General features: G+C 40.6%; 1 protein-coding gene across 1 annotated transcript in view; it reads right to left on the bottom strand.

Annotated features, from left to right (window-relative positions):
- ADCK1 (aarF domain containing kinase 1) overlaps window positions 1-25,792 on the bottom strand; it is a 179,545-nt gene extending 153,753 nt beyond the window's left edge. Inside the window, exons 1-3 of the mRNA XM_042468428.1 lie at window positions 25,542-25,792; window positions 14,926-15,074; window positions 13,540-13,623 (exon numbers count right to left, since the gene is read on the bottom strand). Of these exons, the coding sequence (XP_042324362.1) occupies window positions 13,540-13,623; window positions 14,926-15,063 (222 nt within the window). The 5' untranslated portion in view covers window positions 15,064-15,074; window positions 25,542-25,792. The remainder of the gene's footprint in view (window positions 1-13,539; window positions 13,624-14,925; window positions 15,075-25,541) is intronic.
- Between the last annotated feature and the right edge of the window lie 997 nt (window positions 25,793-26,789).

Here is a 26,789-nt window from a genome sequence, read left to right as displayed (position 1 = left end):
CTGAGACCTGGGCATCCAGGCTCAGCATTCAGTCCAGGAGAACACCTAAGCTGCAAGTCTGAGATTTCAGGAGGCACACAGGCAAAATTCCTATTTCCTGATCTACCTTACAACTGACCAGGTGACCCTTTGTCTTGTCTGGATTAAGTTTCAATTTGCTTGCCTTCATCCAGTCCATTACTGACAGCAGACATTGGTTCAGTACAGAGACAGCTTTCTTGGAATCAGATGGAAAGGAGAGACAGAGTTGGGTGTCATCCGCTTACTGGTGACACTGTACCCCAAAGTCATGATTATCTCTTCCAGCAGTTTTATGTAGATGTTAAACAACATGGGGGACAAAATAGAACTCTGTGGGGCACCACAGGTCAGTGGCCAAGGAGTCAAACAAGAGTCCCCCAACACCAATGTTTGGGTCTGCCCCTCCAGACCACTGCATAATAGCGTCTACAGGTCCCATCCCAGAAAGACAGCTCAGAAGGATACAATGGTCAATGGTATCGAAGGCCACAGAGAGGTCTAGGAGGACCAACACTCCCTCTGTCCAGTTCCCTCTGTAAGTCATCACCAAGGCAACCAAAGCTGTCTCTGTCCCATAGCCAAGTCTGAAGCCAGACTGAAGTGGATCTAGATAATCCATTTCATCCAGAAACCCCTGGAGCTGGGACAACCATCAACCTTATTTGGGAGAAAACCACACTGGTGCCTTGTTCCTTGATTGATTGCCTGTTGCCTGGAACTCTGCCTGGACACTGACTATTCTTTAAGATTACCCTTTGGACTGCTTTCTTGGACTGTCAACTGATTCACGAAGGACCAGGACTTTATTAGACGACTACTACTTTTTGACAGACACCTTGGTCAGCTTGGAGACTCTCTCTCCCTCCCTGCTTAAGATGCTGGACTATGGGCTAGGAGTTTGGCTAGCTTCCCAAGGGCAAAACAGGACAACTAACAAGAGAACTGTGACCTTTACTTTGCAATCTAAGGTAGAAAACAGATATTGAAAAAACTGCATGCCAACTATCAGTTCAGAGATCATAGAATCATGGTGTGATGCAGCACAGTGTGATACAGCAGCTAAAGAAGCCAATGAGATTTTAGACTGCATTAATAATGTATAGTGTCTTGATCGAGATAAGTAATAGTGCCACTCTATTCTGCTTTGGTCAGGCCCCACCTGAAATACTGTGTCCAGTTCTGGGCACCACAATTCAAAAAGGATGTTGAGAAGCTAGAGTGTGTCCAGAGGAGGGTGACCAAAATGGTGAAGGGTCTGGAAACCATGGCATATGAGGAGAGATTTAGGGAGCTGGGGAAGTTTAGCTTGGAGAAAAAACAGTTAAGAAATGACATGATAGCCCTGTTTAAATATTTGAAGGGATATTGAGGATAGAGCAAGTTTATTTTCTGCTGCTTGAGAGAATAGGACAGGGAAAAATGGATGCAAGCTACAGGAAAAGAGATTCCACCTTAACATCAGGAGGAACTTCCTGGTAGTAAGAACACACTCCCTCAGAGAGTGGTGGAGTCTACTTCTTTGGAGGTCTTTAAACACAGGCTGGATGGTCATCTGCTGGGGGTGCTTTGATTCTGTTTTCCTGCATGGTAGGGGCTTAGACTGGATGGCCCTTGTGGTCTCTTCCAACTCCATGAGTCTATGATTCTACACAGCACTGTTGTTTTTTAATTTAATATTCTTCTTTGACAACCATGTGCTCCCAGCCCTCTTCAGATCTGGAACTCACACCTACCTTGACTGCAAAACTGAGAGGAAAAATATAGCTATTACCCCACAGCAAGACTATACCTGCCTCTCCACAAAACACACCTCCAAATCTGCTACATCATCATGGGATATCACAGCAGTGGCACAGATCAGGAACTAAAAGCCATAAAATAGCAGAAGAGGGAAGAGAATTTTGTTGTTTCCAGCCGTCTCGAAAAGGGCCAAAGTCCTTTAAGGTGATAAATCTATTAGGTCTATCTTTGATCCAACAACAAAGGAACAGCCCCACCTGGAGGTGGCAAGTGGGAAGGCAAACAAATCCATGCTAAGTAAATGAACTAGAAATCAGAGGTAAATATCCTTTTTAGTGAGTGCTCACTTGTTCTAATATTATTATGGAAAACAACGAAGAGCAAGACACCATTTTTTCTCCTCCAAAACGTACCTTACTAGAAGTCAGAGTGAATTTGTCCATCCCACTAAACAGAATGTCTCCAAACGCTGCAGATCTCCATAGCCTGGAAATGTGACTCCTTGGAATATTACTGTAAAAATCTCCCAGACACCATGGCCTGCTTGTTTTGGAAAATGAAGTCTGAAGCAGACACTTTTCCAAGCCCTGAGCTACACCTGCCACCAAACAAAAAAAATGACTGCTTTGCAAAATTCAAAACGTAATGTCACAGCCGATACTTCCACAATGACAAACTGGGGAATAAGGCAACATATTTTCAGTTTCTGTTGTCAGATATTGCATTCATCAAGTTAATGGACTAGTCTGCCACTAGCAGCCTTTTTTAAAGTAAACTTTATACAAAAATGTCTCCCCATACTCTCCAACATTTCACAGATAAAAACTGGGACGCATGTCGACAAGCAATATGAGTGTGGTCAAGATGGCAAATGTTATTAATGAGTAAGAACAGCCAAGCTAGGAGAGGCTGCAGCCATTTCCTTTTGCCTGAGTCTCCAGGCAAGCACAAGATTCTGCCCCTTCCTCTCCTTTGTCCCTGCTGAGCTAATTGAGAGTAAACTACTTTTGCACTTTGAACCCAATTTACATCAGTGGAAGTAAGCTGAGGGCAAAGGAAGAAAGTGGGAGGGAGGAGAGAGAAACTGGAATATTTTTAAAGCAGCTGGAAAAGTGGGACGACAGAGAATTAATTGGGACTGTCCTTGCCAAACTGTGACTGTTGTAGGGTATGCTTGTTTTGAAAGCACATAATCCAACAATCCTGCTGAAGTTAAATTGGTATGTGTCTAGAAGATGATCAGTTACATCCTTATTATACAGACTTCTAAAGGACCACTTGGTCAACTGTTGTAAAACATCTCAAACAGGTGGTTCTGGAGTAGAACTACTATCTTGCAATGCATTACATTATGAACTCTGTTTCTTGTTCTTGTACCTGAAAAAAGCACATCCAGAATCTGCATGTGTGGAGAACTCTCGGAGGAGAATACGTCTGCTGGAAACTATGCTAGATTCTGGAGCCATATCTGGTACTCATAGCTTAGAAAGATACATTTAAAAGTACAGTGGACCCTTGTTATACGCTGGGGTTTGGTTCCAAGATCCCCCGTGTATAACAAAATCCATGTATGCTCAAGTCCCATTAAATATAATGACATAGCAAAATGGTGTCCCTAATAAAAAATGGAAAATCAAGGTAAATTTATACTTTTTTGGAACATTTTCAAACCGTGTATGCTTGAATCCGTGTATAAAAAATCCGTGTATAAGAAGGGCCGACTGTAATTATTTACAGTTACAGTTATATACTGTAAAGGTTGTTGTTGTTGTGTGCCTTCAAGTTTTTCCAATGTATGGCAACCCTACAGGGAATCTATCACAGGATTTTCTGGGGCTTATCGTGAGTGACTTGTACAAGACTCAGCAGGGAATCAAACCCTAATCTCCAGAGTCATTCATAGTCCAATACTCAAACCACTACACCATTCTGACTATTGCTTGTAAAGTAGTTTGTTACAACTGTAATGTATACAGCTTTTAAAAGTAACACTTTGTTTTTCTGTTTCTCAATTAGTTATTTTGTAAAAAAAAAATTTGAATGGCTACAAGTCCCAGGCCTATGGTACAAAACCTACTGTCCTCCCATGTACCTCACTGTCATCTTCCAAGATAACATGAAGAACATCAGGCGCAGCAGAAAAGCAGCATTGAAACTATGCAATATTCCTACTCTGTCACAATAGTGAACTTACATTCCTATAAAAGTAATTGAATGTTCACATTATATTGCCAAACAAGTATAGGAGAAATTAAAAGTGCTAGTTTTTATCCATAAAGCCCTATACTTCTTAGGTCCAGACTCCCTCAAATAACTTATCTCCCCTTGAGCCCAACTGAATCTTACAGTCTTCAGAACATGGTTTTTTCTTGGTCCCACTGTCCTCACAGGCTCATTTGAGGGAGATATTGGGGAGAGCCTTCTCAGTGTCTGTTCTTAGATTATGGAACTCCTTCTCAATGGAGGTTCAGTTGGCCCCTCTTTTCACTTTTCACTGGCAGGCAAAGACCTTTTTATTTAAACATATCTTTAGCTTTAACTGGTTGGGGCAGAAGAATGATCAATAGATGTTCTATAGTTTTTTGTGGGGTTTGGGGGTTATGTGGTTGTGTTCTGGAAGAGTTTATTCCTGGTGTTTAGCCAGCATCTGTAGCTGGCATCTTCAGAGAATGCTGGCATGGAAGTGAGTGGTGATGCTAGCGAAACATCTATTTTTTGCATTATCTTTAAATTCTACGGTGAAATTCTTCAGGTTGTATTTTAGAAGATGGCAGGTTTAATGTTCTTCTTTAGCTTTACTCTATTTTTTCCTCTCTATTAGCTGTCCATGGTCTATGCCACAGTCTGCTCCTGGTCATATTTTTGCAGAGAATTGAGCTTCTCTCTCTTCTGCTTCGGAATATATAGTCTATTTGATTTCTATATTAGCCATCAGGTGATGTCCATGTATACAATACAGTTTGCAATAAACAAACTGTTAGCCTCAAAAATTTCAACCAGTTGCTCTCCTGCTTCATTTCTTGGTCCTAGGCCAAATTTTCCTACTGTCTTTGATACTGCTTTGTTTCCTCCTTTTGCATTCCAGTCATTTATGATTATCAACATGCCCTGTTTTGGAGTGAAGTTAGAGGCTTGCTAAATTATAATCAGAGTGTAACCTTTAGTATATGAATTGATTTCACATAAGCAGTTATTTGTAAATAGTTTTTTTTATAACTAGTTACTTCTAAGATCTTTTGGTAGCTAATACAGCATGAGAATACAGCTTGCTCTGAATATGATATGATATGGAGCACAAAGTAAATGTCAAATAGCTTGAGCACACTTTTAACTTCCTTTTGTTCTCTGCCTAGGCCTTCTTAGATTGCGACCTGTATATTAAAGAGCTTTTCCCCTCCTCTAAACTGAAATAACTTAGCTGAGATTACTTTATCTAGCCACACCACTTTACCCCCTAGCAAGTAACATTTAAAAGGTGCATCTGGATCAGACCAAAGGCCTGTCTATGCAGTCCAACAATCTGTTCATAAAGGGTTGCCAAAATGAAAACTGGAGGGGACTCCTGTTCCTTTAATAGTTGCGTAGAAGTGGGAATTTCAGCAAAACCATTAAAGGAACAGAAGTCCACTCCAGCTTTCACTCTGGCGTGGTGTCCAACTAGTTTCCTATGTGAAGCCCACCAGTATGATAGCATATTGCTCAACAAATGATATACAGATGCTGTGCTTGCATTCCTGTGATGCTAGAGGTAAAATATGACATAGATAGCCTGATTGATCATGAATTTGTCTAATTCCCCCATGAAGCTGTTGAAATTGGTAGCCATCCTTATATACTATGGTCGGCTAAGGTTTTTTATGAGAAACGAAGAGAACAGTGCTACTGCTACCTAGTTTTAAGGACTGGTTAGGCTTCCATTTCACCTAATTCAAAATCTGAGTACTTTTAGTGGTCTTACTTGAGGAGAACCTGGGTTTGGGACATCTTCCCCCACATACTCCACCTTCCCAAAAACACTGTCTCTCCTTGCATGGCATTAGAACAGATTGCTCAGACGTCTCCAGCTCAAAAAATTGTATCTCAGAGGCAGAGAATATCTTTGCCTTGCTCTCCAAAAGAAAGGAGATAATTAACCTCCTCACGCCCTTCTCCCTGACAAAGCAGTTCTGCAGCCAAAATAAAAGTTAACTGGGAGAGAAATGCTTGCAGAAAAGGCTTGTTTTCATTTCTGTACAGAAAGCAGTAAATAGTCCCCCAATTGGATGCCCATAAAGAGATGCCAGGATGGAACTGCCTAGCTGTGAGCATTAGCAGCACTAGTAGCTCACACATGAAAGGAAGACAGAGAGGGTCTGAAGACATTTTCTTGAAGCTAAATAGGAACCTGCCCAAGAGCCTATAGGGAGCCTATTTCCTGCTTAATCTGCTTTGTAGGTAATTGTTTCCTAATGACAATGTCCTTGTTTGGCCCCAGCAGGCTCAGGGACCAAGGCAGGCACTGAGGTTTCCTATCTCCTGAATACCATTATGCATATTCTATTAAGTGGCACAGCCTACTAATTACTCAGCATTATCCACATTCCCTGCAGACAGTCTCCAGGGGTAAAGAAACAGCTAAGGGATTGGGTGTATGTGGAATACAGTACATCTGCAGTTTACAGAATGAAGAGTGAAATCTCTCAGATGACGGCTCGGAGATATCCATCTCGCAGAGACAGAAAGAATATTCGATACCTCAAAATGAGTTTTGGAAGGAAACTGAAAGCTGCATGTGAGAGTGTAGTTCTAGAAAAAACACATATGTAACCAACCAGATGGGATTATTATATTTAAATTCTAACTCTCCAAAAAATAAAATTTAGCAACATTGCTAAATTCAGTGACAGTTAAGAGAGAACACACAAACTGACAAGACCAGTGTTCTTGAAATACAGCAGCACATTGCACTGCCTTACCTCCCCTCTTGGCAAGCCTTTAACCATGACATCTAGGCTGCCAAATCAGGAGGAATCAGCTGAAATGAACTGGGCCTCTTCCCCATATATTAAGTGAAAAACCTTCAACCAGTACCTGACAGAGGTTAATGAGGCCATAGAGACACAAGGCCAAGGGTCAAAGCATCACTTGGGCTATTGGCAACATCTATCAAACAATAAGCTGATTGCAGCACAGAAAACACAGTCAACTCTTCAGCAGATTTCAAGGTCATTATTGCTTTCAATCAGCTGTGTTAAGGCCAAGGAGGAGTCCAGAGTTAGTCATTGAATCTGAATTATGATTATTATTATTGCAATTGTTGTTTCAGCAGTGCATCTCATCCACTCCTTTACTTACTCCTTTACCTGTAAATTTCCGCTGCCAAGATGGCAGCTTGTCAGTTTCCACAGAGACCAACAGAGGGGATGAGGCAAAACTCTGTGTTATAAATGCCCCATAGTCATGGATAAAGGAGCACTGCTACTATACCTGTGTTAATAGAGACAAAAGAGATATTTGGATACTGGTAGGAGAGGTGAAAATGTGTAGATGTTCTGTGAAAAGTGAGGCCAGAAAATGTGATCTGCCTAGAACCTATTTGTTCAAAGTTAGCATAAGAAGATAAAGGCAATTTAAAAGACAGCTGTAATTTCATCAGGCCTTGTGGTCATTTAACAGTTTAAAAAATCAGACAGACACATTTTAGTTTCGAAAACTGTAGCCAGAATTTGCTTGCATTCCCTCTCCTTCCCCATTCATTTCCCCCCTTGCCCATGAACAGGTATTTTCTTTCTTTTTAATGTCTGAATAGGACTTAGAAAACTGCAGCCTAATAATGCTCAGGGCTCACTCTACATGAGACCCAATGAAGCCATTCCCACAGATGATAAGGTACCACCCCTCCTGTTTGCTGCCAAGTGGGACAAAACAGCCAGCGGGTAGAAGAACAAGCAAAGTGTTTTGCCTGGCCACTGACCAGTGGAGTTTTTCCAAGCTTCCTGGGGATAATGCTCCTTCTGCCTTGTTGCTCACTGGCCAGGTGAAGGAAAAGAGGTAGGCAGACAACTACAGCCAGCTGATTTTCCTCTCCCCAGCCTGCCTCTTTCTCCTTCGTCACTTTTTAGCCGTAAACAGGAGCATCAGCTGAGTGACTTGGAAACTGAGCCCTTTGCCTAGATGGTTCTCAGAAGTGTGGTGCCTACTCCCACACTAGGTCCTGGTTCTAGTCCTGGTCCTCCTCCCTTTTTGCTTTGTTGTTTTTGTTGTTGTTGTGTGCCTTCAAGTCACTTCCAACTTAAAACAACTTTAAGATGACCCTATCACAGGGGTTCCTTGGCTAGATTTGTTCAGAAGAGGTGTGCTCTTGCCTTCTTGTGTGGCTGAGTGAGTGTGGTTTGCCAAAGGTCACCCAGTGGGTTTCCAGGGCCGAGTGGGGATTCAAACCCTGGTCCTCAAGTCATAGTCCAACACTCAGACCACTAAGCTGTGCTGCCTCTCAAGATCCTCTGTGCTTACCTTCTCTCAATCCTTTCCCCTGTTGAGAAAGAGAGTCCTCAGACTGCATTGTTTAAACTTTCTGATGTTAAACCAACCCAAAGTGTTGTGGTCCTGCTGCAGCAGCAGCAAACAGTGTTGCCAATTTCCAAGGAATTTAATTAATTTCTTTCCAGGGATTTTGACTGAATAATATTAATAAATATTGGAGAATTCAGGGAATTTTGGATTTTGGTAAAACATTCTGGGGAATATCTTCGAGGCTTGTTGGCATCACTGGCAGAAAACATCTTCCTGCCCTCCTGGACCATCTTAGTCACCAGGAGGGAGGGAAAGGGAGAAAATGGACAAGCAGGCTGTCTCTCAGGGCTGGTCCCAAAGAGCTCCAGTTGGCAATCACCACTAGAACACTGCTTCTCCCCCTTTTAAATATACATCTATCTGCCTGTAGGTTTTTCTTTTAGCATCTAGAGGCCCTTTCACACTATGCAAATATAGTGCTATGATTCCACTTTAGCTTTCATGGTTCCATCCTATGGAGTGCTGGAATTGGCAATTTTGAGAGGGTCATTTAGAATTCTCAGCCAGAGAGCTCTAGTGCCTCAGCAAACTACAAACCCAGGATTCTGTAGGATGCAGCCATGGCATTTAACGTGGAATTATAGTGTTACAATTATTTAGTGTGAAAAGGACTAGAAGTCACTGAGTTGCACCAGAGCCAGCAGCAGCTCCTAACTAGTTAAACACATTGGAGCTTACCACGAAGTAAACTTGCATTTTGTTTCTCATTCATTGCAGGGTGCAGGAAAGGGGGAGGAATGCTTTCACTCTAACCTTGCATTTGCTTAGGCAGCATTATATAAAAACTTATGTAATCCCAGAGTCCTAGGCTTTCTCAGGGACAAAGCAAATATGACATTAACTGCATCTTTGCTTTTCATGTGCATCATGTTTTTACATTTACTACTGGGCTCTCTGGGAGTAGGAAGGGGGAAATTGACCCTTTCCTCCTCTTGCTATCATCCTGATGAAAATTCCCTCTCTGAAGCCATTATCTTCTTTGGAAGGACAATTCTCATTCCTGCCAACAAGAGCATTTCTCCTGCTGCAAATATCAGCTGGAAAAGAGCAATATTTGCCAAGGTTGTAGCAGGGACAAACACCTTTTTCTGACTTGCTGCAGTCCTTGAAATTCTCATTGCCTCCCCTCTCTTTCTCTCAGTCACACACACACATACACACACTGCAACAGCCATTAGCATTTTTTAAAATGTTCAATTTACCTCTAAAGTCACATTTAATGGGCTTAAGGACTATTCTATCAAACCAGCCTGTCCCATGATTCATCATCCAATTCTTGTCTCTCCCAACTTATATTCCTGTCCCAGAGGTATATATTACTGTTTTGGATTCTGCCTCGTTATTCAATGACAGTACTTCTTTGCTCCCAAAAATGAAATAACAGCTTGGAACCTTCAAGTCCAAACTGGAGGCTAACCCATTCTCGCTGAGATTCTGAGAGCTACAGTCCAATAAAGTAACTTTTCCAAGCTCTGGTTTCGCCAGAGGTCTGCCCGGTGCCTATTTTGTGGTGCTTTTGGGGTCAGATAAAGAGCTTTATTTTTTCTACATGCTTTTAGACTTATTTTTAGTCCTGTTGTTTTGTTTTGTTTTTAATCTGATTTATAAGGATAAGAGAACTAAAAGGTAGCAAGAACCTGAAAACTGTTACAGTTGTTCATATTTGGGTTTGTTTGCTTTACTAAAATTTGTAAACAACCCTGGGCCTTTTTTCTAACTGAAATATAGTATACAAATACATATCAGAAATATCACTATATAATTAGTACTTTCCAGGTTTTTTGACAACCTACTTATTAGATGCACCACTACCACCACCACCAGCATCATCAAGCACCTAAAACAGAGTGACATTGTACAAAATGAAACTGATAAGGCCCTGCCAGTATTACAACCTGATAGTAATAACAAGGGAAAAAACATGAAAAAGGGTGCCACAAAGTTAGCATACATCCTTATGTCAATTAAAAAATGCTACAGCTGAAGTTCTGGCTTAAACACTTCGGGAGATCCCACTTGATGGATTCAGGTAAATGGACGTCATCTTTGTCCTCATGGGAGATTCCAAATCAAGGCATAGGAATGATTTGTTCCAAAAATATTGTACTCCAGCAGAAACCTTTCTACCTTCTGTAAGAGGGTCTAAGGACGAATCCACACAGCCAAAATAATCCAGTTTGACACCATTTTAACTGCAATGACTCAATGCTATGGAATTCTGGAAATTGTAATTTGTTGTGGCACCAGAACGGAACTCTGCTCTGCTCTGCTCTGGTGCCACAACAAACTACAATCCCCAGAAATCCATAGCATTGAGCCATGGCAGTTAAAGTGGTGTCAAACCAGATTATTTCTGCTGTGAGGATATGGCCAAAGACAGGAAGACCAACTCCAGTTAACAGAGCTTACAGAAGTAACTTTTAAAATAATTCATTACACTGTGATTTTTTTCTTTTAAAAAATGATAAATTGTTAATTTTACCTATTGGAAGATCTCATTAAGTTGTTCATTATATTTTTTTTCATTATGTCAGTCTTCCTTTTCTTGGGAAAAAATATTTAGAAAGGCAAAAAAACCCTAGCTTTTTTATCCCAAAGTATTTTGGCACCTAAAAGTATCAAGTAAACATTACTTGTTATGCTAAATTGATCAAAACAACACTTGCTATGCTATTTTTCAAAGGAACATTGTTACATTCCCCTTACTTCCAAAAGTAATATGTTACAAGTAACAATAATTATTTGCAATAGAGGACAATGACAGGGATGCCTCTTGGCCCCTGTCCTCTTTAATTTTTACATTAACAACCTCATACAAGAACTGTGTGACTTGGAACATTTCCCAGCTTCATTAGTAGATGTAAAGTAGATGTAAAGCTTACAGTCCTTTTACATGTTCATGATACAACTGGGGGTGCATCCACACTGCAGAAACAATCCAGTTTGACACCACTTTAACTGCATTGCTCAACACTATGGAATTTTGGGATTTGCAGTTTTGTGATATACACAGCCTTCTTTGTCAGAGAGCTCTGGTACCACAACAAACTACAGTTTCCAGAAATCCACAGGATAGAGCCATGACAATTACAGTGATGTTAAACTGGATTATTTCTGCAGTGCAGATGCAGCCTGAGATTTCACCTTCACAAACTGGGATGCAAAGGCTGTTGAGTAAATTAAGAAAGTTTTTTCACATTGGAACAACTGACTATTAACCATGATAAAAAAAAGTATTGGTTTTTAGTAAGAGGAGGAAAATCCCTAAATGGAAGCTGGATGAAAATCTCATTGAATAGAAATACATTTTTAAAACTTGGAACTTAGGTTTGATGCCATTTTCACAGAAGTTAAATTAACAGAAGCTGCAATCCAACAAAGAAACCAGTAACGTAAAGTAACTAAACTGAAATCCTCACGCTCCATACAGTCTTTGATGCATTTTTTCCCAAAACTGCAAGGGGGGAGTTTGGTTATATGAGCATTAGGAATGCTGGTAAAACTATAAGATATTTTAAAAAAATAACTGCAAATTCCATCACAAGCCTCCTCAGTAACTTCTACTAAACCAGTGATGGCAAACCTATGGCATGCGTGCCAGAGATGGCACTCAGAGCCCTCTCTGTGGGCACACATGCTGTCTCCCTAGCACAGAGTTTGCCAGAGTTTCTTACTAGAAAGCCAGAGGGATGTGACACTTTGCAATAAATAAGTGGGGTCTGGGTTGCAGTTTGGGCACTCAGTCTGTAAAAGGTTCACCATCACTGTACTAAACTATTTTGCACATCTATGAAACTATTACTGAGCTGTTTTGAACCTTCTTGTCCACCAGAATTAAAAAGCTGTTTAAGGAAAGAATCCATCCTTATTCGAAATGGTGGGATTAATATTCAGTGAGACAAACATCCTATTCTTCATGGTATCCTTTATATAAAATGTCATTTGGTTTAGAATCATACTTCACACTCTTCAATGCAGCTCCCTTAAGAAAGTTATTTACAGTTTTGTGATTCCACTGCCTTTTTGGGTGGCATTTTGTATCTAGTGAAGTTGAGACTATCACCCAGCGTTTATTAAGATTTGCACTGTATAAGTCCCCAGTGCATAAATCCCATGCCTCTTTTGCTCCTTAGCAAAGAGATCCCCCTTGGGAATATTTGTATATTGCTGAGATGCAAAAATATTTTTACTGTGTACTATGCACGTAGCTAAATTTGGTCTGGTTGGTTTAAAAAAAATAACCAAGCATAAAAAAATAGTGGGCTAAACAGAATGCTGCCTTGCCTTTTTAAGCCTTTTGTATCTAAGAAAACGCTATGAAATTGATGGGATTGCCATAAGTCAACAAAGCACATACACATGTATTCTTTGAGCTGGAATGGGTTTAAGGTATCTTCTAGTAGTAGAAGGGGATGTTTTATCATAGATTTAAGTTTTAGCTGTTTTTAGTAATTTTAGCTACTTTAGAAATGGTTGTTCTTTGACAAATGGAAATGATATACTAAGTTAATTTTGTATTCTGCTTTCTATATGTATTTTAATTTTATGTACAAACCTGTGAAGACCTGTGGCTATGAACAATAAAGTTTATATGACATATTGGTAATGTGTTACTTCCAAGCTCTGGAACAGAACAACACAGAAATATGACAGTCACTATCCTGTTTGTTGTCCTATATCAGATGCTATTTTGAATCGCTCTACTCAGCAACATCGAAACAACTACAACAGATGCTCTCTAATGTCTTAATTTTATTTCTCTAGGGAAAGGAATCCAGATAACATTTCTTGTTCTCATGCCCATCCTAGCTTTCACATATGCATTTGTTCCAGCTTACAACTGCTGTCATATACCCAGCAAAATCAAAATTCTCACTGCCATCGCAGTCAAAGAGTTTGCGTTCCCACATCTGCAGCAGCTGAAAGCTTGGCTGTGTGCATCATTTGAGGCTGTGGTAAACTTTCGTAAAAGTAACAATAGGCTCAAATCCATGTCTTCTCCAGCTGTGTGGCTGCTAAATCAGCAATTGGATTCACTACATCGTGATATTTCCTTCAGTACAGTTTTCTCCAGAATTTGAAAAATCTACTTCTATTGCTTGAACTCCCAGAATCCTTCAGCTAGCCTAGTCAGTGGCCATGTTGGCTGGGTGATTCTGGGGCTTGTAATCAAAACATTTCTTTCTCCCAACCTCTGGCTCTTTCACCCTAATGTTGTTCCTTTACCTGTGATTTGACATAGTCATACTCTTCTGTCCCACGTGGAACATTCCGTAAAGAAGTGAGGTAATCAAAGGTGATAACTGCAGTCTACAAAACAAGCCAGAAACAAAATTATAAACCACATAGCATCTTCCCTAGTAGTTCTTACTATTATTATTATTATTATTATTATTATAAAGGATTTCACAATGTCTGACCTCTCAACTCATTCTGCTCAAGTGTTCCCTTATCTATCTATTAATTCATCTTCAGCTCACCAAGCTCCCCCGCATATCCTAATTCATATTTTCTACCAAAAACTTTGGTAGAGGGGGTTTGTTCAGTGCAAGCTTCCAAACTGAAGTTTAGCCTAAAATACATTAAGGGAGCATATGTAAAAACTAAATACTGAAAAGGTCCTTTCAAGAATAGTAATGATCCAATTAAAATAGCCTGTCTTAGATGTGGGTGTTTACATGAAGTAAAAAAATATTATCCAGTGTCCCAGAAAGATTGTTTAGCAAAGGTGGGAAGAAAACTCAAGGAAACAATGGCCTAACCTACCACTGTGACGTCCACCAACAGAGGTATATGTGACTGGAGTCTAAACAGACAGAAGAGTGAAGCTGACTTTATCTTAAAGGTAAAACAGACTAAAGTTAACTTTTATTGTTTTTTCCTTAGTTATTTACTTCACAACTGCATCACAACCTATAATAGTGGCATCATACTTGCTCTCATAGTGACATTATCACTATGTCACCGGCTACCCATTCCTTTTAGGATTCAGTAAAAGCTTCTTCTCTTAATGTTTAAAGCTTTACACAACCTAGCTCCCCCTTATCTGTCAGTCCTTATTTTGTCTCACCATCTTGTTCGAGATTTGTGGTCCAGCAGCAAAACATGGACCTAAATGGTACAGACAAAAGAAATTTTTTCAAGATTTTATCCTCCTTCCTGGATCCTTTCAGTGTTTTGTCCCTGTAGGATCGTGCAGATATCCAATTAGGGTTGGATTGCTACCTAATTTCTGACACAGGTTTTGAGCCTTTATCAAATTTATAGCCAGCAAGGTATCAAGTTACATTTTTTTCCTGCTATGGAACTGCAGAGAAGGGGAGTAAGTGTTTCTGTTGTTTTCGTCAGCTGTTAAAGGCCCAGAGTCTTGTCAGGAAACAGGAAGATGCCACCCCTAAATTTGAACAGAGTCAGACTATGATTTACCCTTTTTTAAAACCAAATTCTGCACTGCAGGAAATTTAAAACATGGATTCTCAATGACAAATTCCTACTGTAAACTAGAAAGACTCAGATCAAAGAGACATGTAGAGTCCAGCATCTTTTAAAGCCAACTCATCTGAACTCCAGCGGGCAAAACAACTTCACACAAGCTGCTGGGGTGCAACTTACTGTGGCAACAGCTCTGCCCACTCGAACAACTCCGAAGTCATTGGGATCCAGGTGCTTGTTGCTGTACAGACAGAAACCAGTGGTGGCGGCGGCTGCTACTGTTGCAAATGATGCAAGTTTTAAAGCCCTTCTGGCCATAACAGCAAACACTGCAGAGAAATAAAGTAGGAGTCATTACCAGAAGAAAAGTATGGATGTGGGTGATATTCTAAAATGATTTTGCAATATATTTTAACAGGGCAGAATGGCTTTTATAATCTTTTAAACAAAGGGTGCCTGACCCACAAGACAAGACCCTCAGCAGGTTCAAAAAGCAGGAATCAATCACCTTCTTAGGCAACCTGAAGACACAAGAATATGCACAGAAATGGGTGGGGAAACGTTTGTCTACCATATGTGAAGTCGAAGGCTTTCATGGCTGGCATCCATGGTTTTTTGTGGGTTTTTCGGGCCATTTCTCTGAAGATGCCAGCCACAGATGCTGGTGAAACGTCAGGAATAAAATTTTCTAGAACATGGCCACATAGCCTGAAAAACCCACAAAAAAAACATGTCTACCATATGTTTTTGGATTTCAGCTCCCATCACTCTCAGCCATGGTCAATGGTAAAAGATTATGGATGCACAAAAAGTACCTGGTGTGCCAAAGGTTCCCAACTCCTGCTCATCTGTTCCCTTCTCCTATGTAAAACCAGCACATCTAACTCCCAGACAACTAGATTACAAAGCAAAATCAACACTAGAGATAAAAGGGGTAATGTATATACCTATGTACTGTTATCAAGAGCTTGGGAAAATTGCTTTTTTGGACCTCCGCTCCCAGAAACTTCTACCCATCTGGCAATGATGCCTGAGAGATTCTGGGAACAGAAGTCCACAAAAGTAACATTGTCCCAAGTTCTTTCTATTATACATGGTCAAGTGGCACTTTCTCAGGATGATATCAGTCACTTACCTACCGGAACTGTATTCCCAAATCTGTGTTTGCTGGGATAACAGGAATGGAGGGGCAATAGAGGTACTTTAGGGGTGAAGCAGTGGCTACACAAGAAACTACATCTGAGACCCATTTAAAACCAGTGAATTGGTGTCATATTTATGCGACCCAGCTTGTTGGGATACATAGCAATAAGATACTGCATACCTTCAATCAAAAGAGCCAGAGTGGTGTATTGGCTTGAGTGTTGGGCTATGACTCTGGAGACCAGGGTTCGAATCCCCAGTCAGCCATGGAAACCCATCTGGTGACCTTGGGAAAGCCACACTCTCTCAGCCTCAGAGGAAGGCAAGGGCAACCCCCACCCCAATAAGTCTTGCCAAGAAAACCCCATGATAGGATCTCCTTAGGGTTCCATAAGTCAGAAACAGCTTGAAAGCACAAAACAATAACAAGAAACAATACATCTCATTGGAGTGAAGAAGCTAGACTGTGTGTCTCCTCAGTCCACTATCAGGGTGTCAAGTCATACATATGGAGGAATAACAATAATGACCATTGTTGTTGCTGCTGTTGTTTGTGTCCCACTTTCCCCACAAAATTGGGACTCAAAGTGGCTCACAATTTAAAAGGACAATAGAATTAAAACATAGAAAAAATGGACATTAAAATAGAATTAACTATTTACAGTTATTAAAACAATTCACACCTCAGCTTAAAAGACTAAAATGCAGTTCAAAGATAAGAAGCTCTTAAAAACAGTTCAGTTAAAACAATAAAGCACCATCTGGCTCATTCTTTATAAAATTTCTGTTTTAAAAGCCTGTCTAAACAAAAACATTTTAGTCTGCAAATTGAAAAACAACCAGGAGGGAGCCGTTCTAGTCTCCCTGAGAAGGGAGTTCCAGAGTCTAGGGGCAGCCATCAAAATGGCCTCTCTCTCATGTCCCCACCAGCCATGCTTGCAATGGTGGTGGGACTGAGAGAAGGGCCGCTCCTGAAGATCTCAAAGCCCAGGCTGGCTCATACAGCCATAAGACAAATGCTAAAGTCCATATTGTAGTAATACCGGCAAACCAAAAAATGGACAAATTGCTCCCACTTCTAATGGCTCTTTATCTTTAAACCAGACTTTAAACTAAACTGGGACAGCTCTTCAGAGAACACTGTGATGCCCAGCCTTTGGTCCTATGGAGGTATTGGACTTCACCTCCCATGCTAGCCAGAATTTCTGGAAGTTGAAGTCCAAAACATCTGGAAAGCCAAAGTTTGAGGGCCACTCAGTAGAAAACACCTGCAAACGGCAGAACCCTACAAAGGGAATTGTCTGCTAGCAGCCTTTTAACAGAGGAGCGCCCTCTGCAAATAAGACACATAGCCATCCTATGCTCTGCATAAGGTCATTGCTATTAGGGCTAAACGTTATAGTGAGGGGAAGTTTCTTTTGATTCCACTGAACAAATATTTCTTTTACCTGCTCTGTAGTCATATCTTAATCAGAATCCACTGCATTGGTAATGCAACTGAGTGTCACACAATGCAGTGTTGCAACTGTAGGAAAAGAAGGAGTTTGATATGTCATATATTGCTAAATATTTATATTTACAGAAACAGCACTACCATGTTTTGGGTTTCAAAAAAGACCTCTCCATCCTCGACCTAAGTTTACCCACAGAGCCTGCAAAATCTGGTGGAAATGCACCCTACTCCCCCACTGGTCATTTGGAGCTTTTCAGGGCAAAAACAAAATGTTTTTGAAAAGTTTTGCAAAACTTGTTGTTGGCCCTTGGGGGCCCAGAGGGCCTCCAAATGTGGTGAAAATGTCCTCCACACTGCCTGGAACCAACAAGCTTTCAAAAAAATTGGAAAATAGTATTACTACCCTGGGAGGCCCTGAGAGCCATAAAAAACATCCTTGGAGGGCCACAAGCAGTCTATAGTCCACACTTTGCCCACCCCTGGTCAAGATCTTTGAAGAATTCCTTTTAAAAATCTTATTCTCCTCTCTTTTTCCATTTTTTCATTTTTTAAAGAACTTTTATTTTAAAACTCCCATCTGTTGCCATATTGTATTCTCACCTAAAGCCATATTGTATAGTTTTTGTGCCATCCCACTACTACTATCTCTATTAATTGCAACATCTAACACAGAATGGCAACTTCAGTGAGGAAGTGGAATGGCAGCTGTGCTTTTAAGCAACACAAACACCTTTTTATTTCTACTAATTTCTCAATGTAATAAAAAGGGAATTTATTAAAATATAAAGGAAACAGTTAGAATGAATTACTTTATACCTTTTTCATAAGGCACTGGCGTACAGCTGGCATATAAATGAGCTGGTATAACATCCGTCAGGGGAATCATAAATGCCCTGTCAGATATGCAATATGCTTCTAATACAATGATTCTCAATGCCAGAAATCCTGCTGAATTCAGGTAAGCTTACTATCACAAAAGATGCTTAGGATCACAGCACTGATATAAATTTGTCCCATTATGGAAATCAATAGGGTCAGTAAGTTGATTCTTCTGTACCCTGGAACAGGTTTCCACCTGCTTAGATCATGAGAGGCTTGGGATTCTTCCAGCTCCACTTTCCACAGTATTGCATATGCGGTTACAGTATTTGGACTCAATTAACTGCTATCAATCTAGCAATGATATTTCAGTCACAGTTGTGATTATGCAATTTATCTACAGCTTAAATTGTGTAATTGTCACACTCTCAGTCCCAGAAAACCTCATCATAGGATGGTCTTAGAGTTACCATAAGTTTGAAATTCCTTGAAGGCACACAACAACAGGAAGAAAGACAGTAGAAATAAAGACATCCTTCTTGCAAAGACATAAGGATGATCTAATCCACTGGTTGCCAAACAGTGGTCCTGCAGATGTTTTGGACCTCATCTCCCAGAATTCCTGACTATTGACCAAGCTGGCTGCCGCTTCTGGGTCCAAAACACCTAGCGGACCAAAGTTTGGGAATCACTGGGGATCTAAACTATTACTGTATCTTTTTAACTGAACATAAGCAAAAACATTAATAACATATCAGACCAAAGGCCCATCGAGCCAACCATTTTGTTCTTGCAGTGATCAACCACCCTGTGATAAGTCTACAAATATGACATGCATGCAATAGCATCCTTTTTTTCTGCTTATGCTCTCCCGCAACTGCCAATGAGAAACAGCTTGCCTCTGACAAATGTATATTTTAGGGCATTTCCAGCATCACATGATACTCCCTTGAGCATAGAAAGAATTGTTTTAATCAGTGAAAAAAGGACATGCATATACTTGCAAACCATGCTTTACGTACAGAGGGTAAAAACGTTATACTCTTGACTTTTCTCAGATGGGAGATGTTGAGAGCTATAGCCCAGAAAGTAACTTTTCCAAATTCCATTTCCACACACATCTTTTTAATTATCGTTAAGTCTTTGTTTCTTTCTTGCAAGTTATTTATTTTTTAACACTATCAGTCTATCAATATCAAAAGAAAAGAAAATAGAAAAGAAGGTGAAAGAAAGAAAGAAAGAAAGAAATCCTAACTCTAATGAAAAGATAAATAAAAAACAAACATATTATTCTACCATTACAGATCCATTTGTCTTGTGATAGCTAGTCCCACAACATCTGGAATGGCACCACTCAGACAGATGTGTCTGTATGACAACATGTATCTGCTGCTAACATTCATATTACCAAAACCATTTGGGCAACATGGAAATCTAGTATGCAGAGATTGCATTATTATTGACAATTATAGACTGCAGATAGGGGGGGAAAACAGCTTCATTCTTTATTAATCATCAAACCACATTTAATTTAAATTAATTTCCAGTAAAAGAAATGCTGAAATTGTTTCCCTCCTGAAGAACAAAACTGTACACCATTGTTTTTGTTTCCAAATTCTTTGTCTCCTAATTTAAAGAAGCCAAGGCTGTCAACGTCTAAAGTGGTCTGAAGCAATGAATTCCAATAATTAAAGATTGTGATACCAGAACTACAGTCCCATAGATGTCTACACAGGAACAACATAATTTAAATTCAATATGGCTGTTGTTGCTGCTAACTGCCTTCAAGTCAACTTTGTTTTATGGCAACCCTATGAATAAGAAACCCCCAAGTCCTCCTACCCTCAACCGAACTGCTCGGCTCTTGCAGATTCATGGTAGTGTCTTCTCTGATTGAATCCACCATTCTGGTATACAGTCTTCCTCCTTTTCTGTTGCCTTCCTCTTTACCAAGCATTATTGTATTTTCTATTGAGTTCTTTCTTCTCATGAAATGACCAAAATATGACAATCTCACTTTAGTCATATTTGCTTCTAGGGAGAGCTCGAGTCTGATATGCTCTAGGACCCATCCATTGGTCTTTTTAGTGGTCTACAGTATTCTCAGAACTCTTCTCCAGCACCACATCTCAAATGAGCTGATCAGTTTTCTATTGTCCAGCTCTCACAACCATACATAGAAATGAGAAAAACGATGGCATGGACAGTCCTGTCTTTAGTAGTCAGTGATATATACAATCCTATACAATCTGCCCTGTACTCTCCGGTGCTCTGGGAAATGCTTGTTCCAACTAGACAGGACTAGATTGGCAATGATTTCCCATAAGACTTTTTCTTCAGCTGCCTCCAGACTGTGGAATGACTGGTCAGAGGAGATACGACAACTGAAAATGCTGACTCCTTTCAAAACAACATTAAAGACATATCTCTTCAGGCAGGCCTACCCAGTCACTTTTAAATCATGACTTTTTAATTAATATATGTACTCCTATGAGTGTATTTTAATGATTTTATAGTGTGGGTTTATGTGATTTAATTGTGTTTTGTATTTTAACATTGTACCCTGCCTCAAGCCTTGAGGAGAGGCAGGAAAGAATTATTATTATTATTATTATTATTATTATTATTATTATTATTAATGCACTTTGGGATCTTGTCTATTCCTTCAAAGCTTTCCTTTCAAGTCCAAGTCTTCTTCTGATTTCTTAATAACAGTCTCTGTTCTGACTGATGATTGAGCCCAGATATGGAAAATATTGAACTATTTCAATGTCTTCACCACCTAGTTTAAAATTATGTAGATCAGTGGTTCTCAACCTTTGGTCCTCTAGACTTTTGAGACTTCAACTCCCAGAATTCCTGAGCAATTAGCATACTGACTGGGACTTTGAGAATTGAAGTCCAAAACATCTGGAGGCCCAAAGGTTGAGAACCACTTGTAGATCATCTGTAGTCACTATTTTTTTCTCAATGTTCAGCTGTAGACCTGCCTTTGTGCTTTCTGCCTTGCCTTTCTTCAATAATATTTCCACATCTGGTATTTTCTATTAGTAGTATAGTATCACTGGCATATCTTAGATTGCTGATGTTCCTTCCTCCAATTTTCACACCTCCTTCTTCTGAACCTAATTCTGCTTTTCGTATGATATTTTCAGTATGGCTTATTCCTATTTATTTAGGAGAAGACCTGAGCAGGGCAGCTAATGACCAGGAATCTTGGAGGTCTCTCATTCATAGGGTCAACATAAGTTGAAGTTCACTTGACAGTAAACAACAACAACAAATCCCCACAGAATTCAATGGAGCCCACCTGTAAGTGGAAACGCTAGGACTGGGCTGTGAATCTGTTAATTTTGCAGGTTCCACAAAACTCTTTTTTAAAGCTTTGGTCTTCAAGACTGTTTCCAGTTAAACCCCCAACATTCACAGAGTTTATGTGCAACACTATTTTGTTTAAGATATGTCAATGAGATCTTGAAATAGCTTTCAAGTACACACATGAAAACATGTTCAAATAAATGCTTAAGAGAAAAAAAAACTGTTCAGACTACTCTGCCCTGTGCATTTAATATCAAGAATGCCAATATTAACTTATATTTTTGCAAAGAATGGATGGAATATTGAACGTTAAGAACAATTTTTCTGTCATGAATCTCTTTCTCATGAAAGAACGGTCATTTTGCCAACATTAGAAATTGACTTCACGTTCCCTGTTGACAAAGCTGTTTTTAAATGGTTCTTTATTTTTGTAAAATTCAGCAGCTGTTTTTACATAAAAAGCTGTTTAATTGAGCCTTAACATTGTAACTTACTTTTAACTGTATCTGTTATGGTTGTTTTAAATAATGTTGTGAGACACCTTTGGACCTAATGTCAGAAGTACTGTATTGTGTGATACAAATAAAATAAATAATAATAAAAACATATCCTTTCTGCCTTGTTTCCTACAAGTGAACATGAGGAATCTGAAAACTAACCTGCCTGAAAGAAAATTTAAGATGGACTCTGGAAGGTGCAAGTGTTTGGATTTCAGAGGACAATGAATAGCTGAGCTTTTAGGGGGAAAACAGTGACTAAATGGAAATGCGAGATAGGGAGCATAGAAATAATACAGTGGACTTTATCACACAGGAGGCTTAACATCCTCCTCCCATCATTAAAGCGGCTTTAAATCGTCCAAATCATCTGATCAGGGTTCACATCCTCGTGCGCTTTTCCCATCCTTCTCCTCTGTTTAAAGCGTAATGGAGCCGTCGTTTGGTAATAACAGAAGTTCCCGTTATTACCAAATGACATCTCCATTACACTTTACTAATGGGAGAAGCATGGAGGGGTGTGAATCCCGATTGCGCAATTTGGATGATTTAAAGCCAATTTAATGAAAGTCCAGTGTGATACTGCTTTAACTGCAATAGCTCCATCCTACACAACCCTGGGATTTGTACTTTTGTGAGGCAGTGACCATCACTCTTTGGCAGATGAGTGACCAGTGGGGTCCCAGAGGGCTGTGTCCTGGGGCCAGTGCTATTCAACATCTTCATCAATGACTTGGATGACAGAATTGCGGGCATACTTATCAAATTTGCAGATGACACCAAATTAGGGGGAGTAGCTAATACCCCAGAGGACAGGCTCAACATTCAAAATGACTTTACTAGACTAGAAAGCTGGGCCAAAGCTAACAAAATGAAATTCAAGACAGAGAAATGTAAGGTACTACACTTAGGGCATAAAAATGAAATGCACAGATATAGGATGGGTGACACCTGGCTAAATGAAACTACGTGTGAAAGGGATCTAGGAGTACAAGTAGACCACAAATTGAACATGAGTCAACAGTGTGATGCAGCAGCTAAAAAGGCCAATGTGATTTTAGGCTGCATCAATAAAAGTATAGTGTCTAGATCAAGGGAAGTAATAGGGCCACTCTATTCTGCTCTAGTCAGGCCCCACGTGAAATATTTGGAATACTGTGTCCAGTTCTGGGCACGATTCAAAAAGGACATTGAGACAGTGGAGTGCGTCCAAAGGAGGGTGACTAAAATGGTGAAGGGCCTGGAAATCATGCCCTAGGAGAAAAGATTCAGGGAGCTGGAGATGTTTAGCCTGGAGAAGAGAAGGGTAAGAGGTGATATGATAACCCTGTTTAAATATTTGAAGGGATGTCATACTGAGGAGGGAGCAAGGTTGTTTTCTGCTGCTTCAGAGAACAGGACCCAGAACAATGGATGCAAGCTGCAGGAAAAGAGATTCCACCTCAACCCTAGAAGGAACTTCCTGACAGTAAGGGCTGTTCGACAGTGGAACACACTCCTTCCTTGGAGTGTAGTGGAAATGGAGTCTCCTTCCTTGGAGGTCTTTAAACAGAGGCTGGATGGCCGTCTGTTGGGTATGCTTTGATTGAGAGTTCCTGCATGGCAGAACTGGATGTCCCTTGTGAACTGGATGGCCCTTGTGGTTTCTTCCAACTCTATGATTCTATAGTGTGCTGTCTTCCTCTCTTTCTATTCCTCTGACTTTCCTAGCATTATTGCCTTTTCTAATGAGTTGTGCCTTCTCATAATGGAACCAAAGTATTGTGAGCAACTCATCTGAGCCCTGTAGCCAATGCTGGCATACAGCAGAGTAAACTGGCAAATTCAGAAACGTGGTTCTCAGTCCTCAGTTGAGATAACAGCAACTGGATGTCTTCCAGGAACTGAAGAAATGCAGGAACCTCCGGGGACTCCCAGCAACCTATGCCAGGCTTCAGCTGATAAACGACCAGACAATCCAAGTCTCCTGAAGTGCTTTATTTACAGTGCTTATAATACAGATCACACACGAATACCAACTCTCCTACTACAACCCACAAAGCAATCACTGGAAGCTCCTGAGTTTATATAGCCTTCAGACCATGCGGTCTCACAAACCCAGTGACTTCCTGTGTTACATTCTAAAGTGTCCTCCTGTGCAATCCAGCTAGATGTTTCATCATCCAGGCTTAGTGCATGCAGGCACCAGAGTATCCTTGAGGCTATGAGCATCAGCTGTGCTTGATCAACCTTGTCCTTCCAGTGCTGGATGCTCATGGTCAGACACACACACATCTAAGCATTTCCCAGTGTGCTGACTTTAACCCCTGACAAGTATGACAGCCTCAATGTAGTCATCTTGGCTTCCAGAGAGAGTTCAGGCATGATCTATTCTAGAACCCATCTGTCTGCCTTCTTGGCCATCCACCGTATCCTCAGCACTCTTCTTCAGCACCACACCTCAAATGAATTGATTTTCCTCTTATTCTCTTTGTTCACTGTCCAGCTCACATCTATACATAGTGATGGGGAATGCGATGGCCTGGATGATTCTCACTTTAGTGCTCAGTTTATCTTTAGCATCTTGTCTAGTTTGTTCATGGCTGCCCCTCCCATTTATAATGCTCTTCTGATTTCTTGACCACAGTCTCCATTCTGTTCGATGTTTGATCCAAGGTATGGAAACTCATTCATAAAAATAAATAAAAAATAAATAAAATGTATTTATATGCTGCCCCTCTGAGCAACGCAACCAGGGCGGCTTACAACATTAAAATATATATCCCATGACTCCCAATCCCACCCACTCCTTAAAATACAGTTAAACAAATTGAAATTAAAACATCCTTAAAATGATAGCAACAAATAAACTATACACTATTTCCATTTTCTCATTGCCTAGGATGAATTCTTCCAGGGCCATTTATTTATTTAGGTACAGGAGCTACAGCATTTAAAGTGGTGTCAAACTGCATTGTTTCTACAGTGCAGATCAGTGGTCCCCAAACTGTGCCCTTTATGAGAGATTTCGGACTTCAGCTCCCAGAAGCCTCAGCCATGTCAGCCAATAGCCTGGGATTCTGGGAGCTGAAGTCCAAAATATCTTATAAAGGGCACAGTTTGTGGACCACTGATGTAGATTCACCACCTTATGCATTGCAGAAATGGTCCAGTTTGACGCCTCTTTCACTGCCATGGCTGAATGCTATGGAATCCTGGGAGGAGTTGTTTCTTGTGGGCCCCAGAGCTCTCTCACAGAGGAGGCTAAAAAAATGTCTGGGAGAGTGGTGGGGTCTGCTTCTTTGGAGGCGTTTAAACAGAGGCTGGGCACATCTCTCAGGGATGCTTTGATTGAGAGTTCCTGCATGGCAGCATAGCAGAGAGTTCCTGCATGGCAGAATGGCAGAGCTCCACCCTACAATCCTCACAATCCCACAGAAGTGAGCCATGGCAGTGAAAGTGGTATAAACTGGGTTATTTCTGCAATGTGGATGCATCTCCCTCCCTTCCTTCCGAATCCCTTTCGTGGCAGCTGCGCCTCCCTCTCCCTCCATTTTCGAGCATTCATGGCACACACAGAGACTTACCGGCTTCCTGGGCTCCGCGACAGGTTTTTATTTGGCCAAATAACAAAATCCCCCCCGCGCTTTGCACGTAGCGCAGACCTTCTCCCGCAAAGGATGCTGGAGGTTGTAGTTTTCCCGCGAGGCCAGAGTCTTCGGGTCCTTAAGAAGCGAAGGTTCTGAAGAACTACAGCCCAGGAGTTCTGGGCGAGCCCATTGCTGGCAACGGAGGGGGGCTGGCTGGGAAGAATGCCACTCTGGCCTATAGTGCTCTCAATGCTGCCAGCCTTGTTGTTGTGTGCCTTCAGGTTGTTTCTGACTTGTGGCACAGCAGGGTTTTCTTGGCAGGCTTCTTCAGAGAGGCCTTGCTCTGAGGCTGAGAGAGTGTCACTTGACCAATCCTGGTCTCCCAAGTGCCCTGGTCCAACCTTTCAGTCTCACCTCTGTTTAATGCAGCCTTTACAATGGTTTCAGGTCTCATCAAGTGAGCTTCTCCAGAGAGGCTTAATAATAACAATATAATAATATGTATGCTCTGAGTTATGAAAGTGTCTGTGGGAGGGACTGGATAAACCACTCTGGCACTCAGGTCTCTTCTGGGAACACAATGTGCCAAGCGCTGCGCATAAGAACTGCTCATGTTGTAAGCGGATAACAGTTGCGCCGGCCTTGCTTTTCCGTCCAGGATTTCCAGATTTTTAAAGCCTCAAGAAACTCACTATGAATGGGGAAAAGGGACTGCATTTCTTGAATCAAACCGGCAAATTAGCAGCAATCAATTTGCAATAGATACAATTGGAGATTGGCTCCACAGGATAAAAATCTAAGAAAAATCGTAAGACAGATATCGTTAGGAAGGAAGTCAGTACGCTAGAGAAAGTATGTATGGAAGTGGAAGAATAAAGAGAATTAGTAAGAAAAGAATAGAAAGGTTGTAATATAAAGAAGAAGGTTAAATGGAGAAGGTTTGAGTACGTAGGAGAAGGTATTGCTGCAGTTACTGTTGTTTGTTGTTTATTATTTTAAGTTATGTTTTATACTGTAAATCGTTTAATAGTATTTTAAGGGGGATGGGATTGGGGGATATGGATTGTATGTTGTAAGCCGCCCCGATTGCATTGCATACAGGGGCGGGATAAAAATAAATTTTATTATCATTACTGTATTATCATTATTAAGTGGAGATAGGAAAGAAAAAGTAAGGATAGAGGTATAGAAGTATAGGTGGCTGAAAGAGATGAAAGAGTTGATAGGAGAAGGAGATAAGAGCAC

This window comes from Sceloporus undulatus, chromosome 1 (genome assembly GCF_019175285.1).
Source record: "Sceloporus undulatus isolate JIND9_A2432 ecotype Alabama chromosome 1, SceUnd_v1.1, whole genome shotgun sequence".
NCBI lineage: Eukaryota > Metazoa > Chordata > Lepidosauria > Squamata > Phrynosomatidae > Sceloporus > Sceloporus undulatus.
This window is presented reverse-complemented; position numbering and strand designations above follow the sequence as displayed.